Here is a 7,706-nt window from a genome sequence, read left to right as displayed (position 1 = left end):
ACATCCGTGTTACTGAGAGCCATGTTCATGTCTTTGTCCATTCCGTCTCAGAGATTTTGAGTGTTTGATCTCAGCAGTATCTCACGTCACATTTATGTCACTTGCAATGCTGCCTTCATCCTTCTGATCCCTGACATCTGCAGTGATCGATTACTCGACGTTTCTTTCAGCAAGGATTTTTTTATTTTCGTGATCTCCTTCTCTGTAGTCCTACACTGAGATAAATTGGAAAGATTCTGGCAGGTTGTAGTCAAATCGCAGGGCCATGAATAACCCATAACCTTATTTTAAGGTGTCTGGTCACTTTGTGAGGTCTCACTCACAGGGCAGCGGGGTTCCTCTGTAGAGTCAGCCGGTAACAGACAGACAGACAGACGCCCACCCTGTGACTGTGTGATGAGCTCTGATGACAGACAAGACTTAAACTCCTCAAAGCTCCTCAACACAGAGGAGGTCACACCAGTGGTTGTTATGCCATCAGAATAAAGAAGCTGGATTTTTAGTTTAAAGTATTCTTTCACAGTGTGGTCTGCGGTAATTGCTCAGTACTGCCCCCGTCAGCTGTCTGAGCTCACAGCAGATGGATTCAGAGTCTCCTCTCTCTGCAAGGGAAAAAAGAAACTGTACAGCATTTTTGCTACATTATCTCGCTATATAAAGTCTATCTATCTATCTATCTATCTATCTATCTATCTATCTATCTATCTGCACAATCCTGGTGAGGTTCGTAAGCAATCAAAGCTAAACTCTTTTTCTCCATTGTGCAGATACAGCATGGTACAATATGAGACTCCTCTTTTCCGAACCTACTTCTGTTCGATACTCCTGCTTCCTTTGGTTCCTCAAAAATTACACACACACACGCGCACACACACACACACACACACACGGGCACACACACACACGTGCACACACACACACACACACACACACACATACAGCCATCCTCCCAGTACCTCCATTTGCTGCCGTATCCAGGTAAGGGATTCTGTGATGCGAGTATACACTCCAGGTTTGTTCCTCTCTGCACAGCCCTGTCCCCAGCTTGTGGCCCCAACCAACTTCCACACACCAGAGTCCTCACAGGCTAGTGGGCCCCCACTGTCCCCCTGTTACATGCCATGACACACACAGCATTAAAATGACTCATTGTTATGGTGTGCACAATTGTTTGCTGTACTGTAAACATAATATATGTCATTATTAACTGAAATATTAATTGCTTGACAAGATTTTCGTAATTAAATATCTATAAAGTCTAAATGTCAGAGGGCTGTTATGGTACCTGACAGGAATCTGTTCCTCCTTCCAGGTATCCAGCACAGATCATCCACGGGGAGATGAAGCCCTGGTATACCTCAGGCTGGCTGCAGGCCTTAGTGGAGATCAGAGGTACCCGGGCAGAGTGAAGAGATACACTCGCTTCACCTAGACCACATCATAGAGAAGACATTCGAGTGTGTGCATGTGTGCGTGTGTGTGTGTGTGTGTGTGTGTGTGTGTTTGATATGCAAGGCATTTAGCATACTATAATAATATCTGCATCGTGGATGTGTTCTGTGATCATTACTACGGCCGTGAAGTCATCTGGTCTCTCCCCAAAACACACCCATTATTACTCACTTTTGTTCTGTTCCTCCCCTCTCTGTCATGACTGACTCACCTCCATCCTCTGTAGCCCCCCAGCCAGAAATCCAACATATCTTTCCATCTTCAAACTCCTCTCCAAAGTTAGGGAGGCAAATGGGTTCAACATAACCTTTAAAAGACATAGTGGGGGAATCAACTACATTACCCAGGGTGCACCTGGCCAAACACAAGCAACTCCAGTGCTTTGTTGGCCCTTTCAAAGAGTCAACAATTTCTCGAGCAACCAGGAGTCAGGGCCAAAGGGTCAGTGTTACCGTTAAAGTTTAGTGGCTCAACCAGTTTCATTAAAGCGATGTCATAGTCCAGGCCTTTGGGGCGGTACCGGGCATGATAAAAGATCTTCTCCACGGCCAGAGACTGCGCCCCATTGACCGGCTGCTGTGTCAAACCAACGTGTACCGCCCACAGCTGAGGGTATGCAAATCTGAGTTAAAGACAGAGAAAACGCAGAGGAGAAAAAGTGACTGCAATTACAAAAGTCTAATATTATCAGGTTTCAGACTAAAATAAATCTAATGTCAATATGTTTATGCGCACGTGTGTACAAATTTTGCATTATTTCAAGGACAGTGTTCCTCAGCCAGTCTGTTTACGTGTGAGACTTGCCTTTGCGTATGTAAATATGTGCTTGGCTTACCCATACACACAGTGTGCAGCTGTTAGTATCCAACGGGAAGCTACGACGGATCCCCCACAAAGGTGCTCACTCTGGAAGTGAAGACTTGCCTGCCAGGGAAACTGTCCCTCTACGGAGAGATTACCCCCGACTATTCGACTGCTGAACTGAGGCCTGGAACCACAGTCTGTGCAAATACAAAGAACCTCAGTGAGATATTCTTCATCAAATTCAGCGCCTACTGAGAACACTGTCAATGTTTCCATATGCAGACGTAACTGGGGACGGATAAGTTGTCCTATAATGTCCCTGGACATCAGAACAGGACAGGGCCTTATATGGCCTAAAACTATTCTTCTGGTGTCGTTAGTACCATTTATGTGTAATACATGCACTTATTCATTTATATCGCAATCTTTTTCAAACGGATCAAATTCTATCAGTACTTTAGTCTTTCGGTTTATTTTAGTGTAAGTGTGGCATAATTCCCATGTACTCACCTAAACATTTTAGTGTGGTTACCATCCCTGTGCTACACTGAGTTTTACTAGAGAGAGAGAGAGAGAGAGAGAGAGAGAGAGAGAATGAAAAATGAAGGGATAGAGAGGGAAAGTCAAGGAGAGAGTTTAATAAAGATCATATACCAGGGGGCATTGTGACCTATGAAATAGAATAGCAACATGTGGAAGCTATACTTGGGGTGGGTGCATTTAAAACATGAACAAGGCAAGACTTGGTGAAGAATAGAAAAGCTAGAGGCAAAAAACTCTTAATTGTGAACTAAATGTTCTTCCAGAAACAAACAAATAAGCTGTTCATTTAAATGTTCCTGGATATTTAAGCTGCTAGTCCTCCAGTCCTGTGGCAGCTGTCTTGTGTGTGTGGATATGTTTACACATGACCATGTATATTAAGGCTTTGGGTGCTACCGAGCTATTCGTGTGGAGGGAAAATACAGGTTTGATTACATAGTAGAGAGATGATGTGTATCCATGCTGGTGGGTAAATTTGCCTTCGAAATTTTGCCTCTGTCATTTGTCATTCTAAGGCGCTTTGTTACGTGGGAGATACTGTCTGAGGACTGAGTTCAGGTTTCCTCTGAGTCAAATCTATAGCCTTATCATGGGGGGGGAGGGGGTTTAAATGGCGGCGCTGGCATCTAACTTTACCAAGGGGTCATCAAGTTCATTGTTTTGTTTCCCCCTCGGCTAAAGTGACATTGTTTGGTTGGGTACAATTCAAAATGAGTATCAAAAAACACAATGCCAGCCAGTACACTGAAAAGTGCTTTTTAATCAAAGGAATGAATGGATGAATGGATGGATGGATGGATGGATGAATGGATGGATGGATGGATGGATGAATGGATGGATGGATAAATGGATGGATGGATGGATGAATGGATGGATGGATGGATAGAGTATGTAGTTCTTAAATTTACTTAAGTTTAAACTAACTTAAAAAACTTACAGAAGAATGGCTTACTCAGTAGACATTGCTTGGACAAGTCTTTAGGACTGAATGACCATATAAGGCAAGAGCCCAGGTTCAAAAGCCATTCTAACCAATCAAAGCATCTCTCATAATGATCTGTTCAGGTCATCATGTACTTGTCACGTGACCCACCTGTGACTGGATACATTGTGGATCTTCACAATCTGCTGGACGTTATACTGGCTAAGGTTGATTGACACCAAGTTGTGTTGAAGATCCTGTTCTATTGATGAGATGGGGAGGGACTTAGACTCCACATATCTGAGAGAAACAGGACAATATGGACTTTTTTGTCTACATTACAGACGCATCCTGAAAGTGTCTTCGATGCCTGGAGTTTCAAGACCAATTTAAAGCCCAAACTGTCCTCCACCATTACCTGGAGTAACCCAGTTGTTTACAGGCTAACAAGGCCAGAACAGGGTTCCAGTCCTCTGAGCAAACAGTCTTCCAGTCACCCCCACTGCACACCTGTAGCACAGAGTTCTTCCCACTCAGCCGCACTGTGGAAACATGCAGAGGCTCAGAAACGCACATACACAGGGGAGGAAAAAAAAAAACCCCAGACACACAGAATGGTGTGGAGGAAGAAGGACACTCACCACAGTTGAGTTCATCTTCCCCGTGGTCACAGTCCACCTGTCCGTCACACTGGGCAGACCTGCCCACGCACTGGGAGGAGAAACCACAGCGGAACTTCCCTGCACAGCTCAAGCCCACTGTAAACAAGAGATATAAACAAGATAAACAAGATACAAAAAAAACCAAAACAAGATAAACATCATTAGTCATCTACCCACTCATCATCGCAAACTCTGAAAGATAAATAGAAAGATAAAGAAAAAGAGGGAGAAGAAGAGAATGCACTTACAATATCAACTGTATTCTCTACGTCAAATGAAACTCAGCATAAGCAATCTCTGTATGGGGTATTACAATACTACGCTATGAGATAGCTATTTGTTTCACTGCATAATGAACGACTGAGTTGAGTTTCATATCAGTTTATACATTATTAACTGCAGTCCATACATTATGACCAAGGCACTATGGTCACATGACATGGCATAGTGTTTCTTTATTGGTTCTTTTTGGACTGGGCAGCCAGTGCTCCAGACGTCTTCTGTTATTTTTACCTGGGGGGGTGGGAGTGTGGGGGGGGGGGGGGGGGGGGGGGGTGTGCAGGAGTGGGGGGGCGTGCTGTGGAGCTGAATGGGGTTCATTCATTATTTACGCTGGCTGGGGTGATATGCTGTGTTGTGGTCATTTAGGAGAGGAGAAAATGAGAGGATGGCAGGAGTTAGTCACTCACCTCCTAGTCCCACCCCCAGAGCCAGGCTGAGTATCAGCAGCACACACGCACCAATCAACAGCTCCATCCTGCGTGCGAAGAGACGCCCTCGAAGAGTCTTCTCCTCCGGAACATCGTCTTATCGCAGAGACGAATTGGGAGAGAAATACAATCTGATTACAATGGAGCGTAATCTATCATCTTAAACAAACTCACACACTGCTACTCTGTGATTGTATTCTGTTCAGTGACCTGTTTTGTTCTGTGTCTATATTCTGCTCTGTGACTGTACTCTGTTTGGGGATTATACTCTGATCTATGGTTGTTATAGATTTAAGTAATCCATCTAGATTTAGGTAATCCATCTAGATTTAGGTAATTTTTTCTTTGGCTGTCATACTGCATTCTTTCTTTGCTTTCACAACTGTCGGTGAATCACAGCTGTCAAAATCACACAGTACAGAAGCGATTCTTTAAAAAATTTGAGGAGGAAAACAAAACAGGAAAAAAACCCAACGTTCTTTTAATTTTGTCACGCTGTACACCTTTTTAATGAACTGGTTTCAGTGTTACACAACCCAGTAAATTCTCACAAATTGTAATTGGATCTGATCATTAAAAACCAGGATGCACACTGGTCCTCGTGAGTCACAGCCTGTTCCCCTGTCTGACAGAGCTTAGGGGTGACGTATTCTAAACTCTGTCTTAAACACTCTCTTTAAACACTGGTTTGATATTGTCTTTCTGATGTCTTCACCACTAACCTCAATTTCTTATCTATTAAAAAATGATTGGATCCAATTAAGCACTTATACCACACATGGTCCTTGGAATTGTTCTTGCCTTTTGTGTAGTGACATGTGTTGCCTACTTCCTATATTCTTTGTGAGTTGCTTTGGGCTAAAGCATCTGCAAATGACTGAGTAGAAATGTACCACTGGTGTCTTACCGCTCAGAAACGGCTGCACTTTGGTGACAGGGATCACAGGGCTGGGCGGTGCTGGCATCGTGCTGGCGCTGTCGGCAGGAGGGTCCCGTGTCTGTGCGGTGTCAGAGGCAGGGTCGCTGGTTCCATTCTCTTGAACTGGACTGGCGTTCTGGCTGCCAATGGGACTGACGTTAAGGGTGGTTGGCGTGTCGACGGCAGGGAGCTCCTCGTCGGTCACAGACACAACCTCTATTCTGGTCGGGTCCGGCTGCTCCGCTGTGCCATCCTGTTCAGACACACAGACACAGAGAACACTCATATTATACCACACTTACGGGAAAAAACCCCCAGCTGGCATTATTTTAAACCAGATAAAAACAAACAATTATTTTTGCCCTGTATTTGCTAAAATGTATGTTTTGCTGTCATTCAAATCCAAAATTTGATTACTAATACCTAGTCAACACCTATTGCTGCTTCACAAAGCAGACTCAAATCTCTAACATCCTTTAATGGTCAGAGTGCATATTTTCACATTTGCAACTATTTATCAGTTCGTATTGCATATTAAATTATGTACGACACACTTAGACACTGCGCTTAACACTTCATTAACAGAGCAGAGTGACTGACTGAGAGTCCATTATTGAAAAGGTCACATTAAAATTCACAGAGAAACTTAATGTGCCAGTGATCACACACAAACAAACATCCTGATCTCCAGCCAAATCGTGTTTACGTCAACACCCATTGCGTGGCTTGATTGCACACCGATAAAAATTTCAAACACACCACACACGAATCCATCCAAACAGGAACGAGAGAAATGTGTGTGTGTGTGTGTGTGTGTGTGTGTTCTCACCTGTGCATTAGTGAATGTACTCTGTCCTCCATTTGCTTCAACTGCCCCCTCACCAGTACCCTCAGCACTGGAACCAGTATCTACACCAGCTTTAGCCCCGGACTCTTCTGGAATGGCCATCTCTGTCCTCACACACTCGTTTTACAACAACCTTTCAAGCTTTGCTCACACACTCTTTCCAGCCATGTCTGTACACTGCTCATTTAGCTTTAGGATGAGGAAGACAACTGACTACAGGGCCACGTTGTAAACATAGAGAAGAGTTTAAAAAAAAGAAAAGAAAAGAAGCAGACAATGGAAAAACGAAAAAGAAAAAAAAAGACAGAATGATGTAAGTAACATTCGGTTCCTCTAGGGCCTTGAGTTCCTCCTGGACTACTTATCATTTAGCCAACCTGGATGTCAAACGCATAGTATAGTCCCTCTGTAATTTTCTCCTTCTCTGTGCCTGACTCCTCGGCTTCTTCCTGTCTTTAAATGTCTCCCTCTACCTCTCTAGCTATAACAGGACACACGAGGAGTCGTGTCACTCTGAGAGGGGATCAGGTGACCTCGCGTTTCCCCGGAGACAGGCTCACGTTACCTGTGTCCCACCGTGTAGCGGGCGGAGCAGGGGATGATACTGGCTCGACGCAGACGGGTAACGGGATGGGGTTGGTATGGGATAGGAGAATGGTGAGACAGACATCGATAGACTAAAACAGAGGAAACGTAGGATAATACAAGCCACGAAAGAGAGACAGAGATCCAGATAAACTCTTCATGCCAACACACGCTGACTATCTACAATGACTTGTCCAAGCAATACTTGCACGAGATGCTTAAAAGCAGAATTCAATTACCAATCCATGGCAGTGAATTGGGA

General features: G+C 44.1%; 1 protein-coding gene across 1 annotated transcript; it reads right to left on the bottom strand.

Moving 5' to 3' along the window:
* Positions 1-557: 557 nt before the first annotated feature.
* On the bottom strand, positions 558-6,961 carry tmprss3a (transmembrane serine protease 3a). The gene is made up of 13 exons (XM_030787613.1): positions 6,842-6,961; positions 6,001-6,265; positions 5,073-5,189; positions 4,363-4,479; positions 4,140-4,263; positions 3,893-4,021; positions 2,767-2,813; positions 2,288-2,453; positions 1,905-2,074; positions 1,664-1,759; positions 1,286-1,428; positions 957-1,109; positions 558-602 (listed from the first exon to the last, which is right to left on the bottom strand). The coding sequence occupies exons 1-13, from the start codon at positions 6,959-6,961 to the stop codon at positions 558-560; spliced, it is 1,692 nt and encodes a 563-aa protein (XP_030643473.1).
* Between the last annotated feature and the right edge of the window lie 745 nt (positions 6,962-7,706).

Source organism: Chanos chanos, chromosome 10, assembly GCF_902362185.1.
Source record: "Chanos chanos chromosome 10, fChaCha1.1, whole genome shotgun sequence".
Classification (NCBI taxonomy): Eukaryota; Metazoa; Chordata; class Actinopteri; order Gonorynchiformes; family Chanidae; genus Chanos; species Chanos chanos.
Note: the sequence above shows the minus strand (reverse complement) of the source record. Positions and strands in the feature narration are given on the sequence as shown.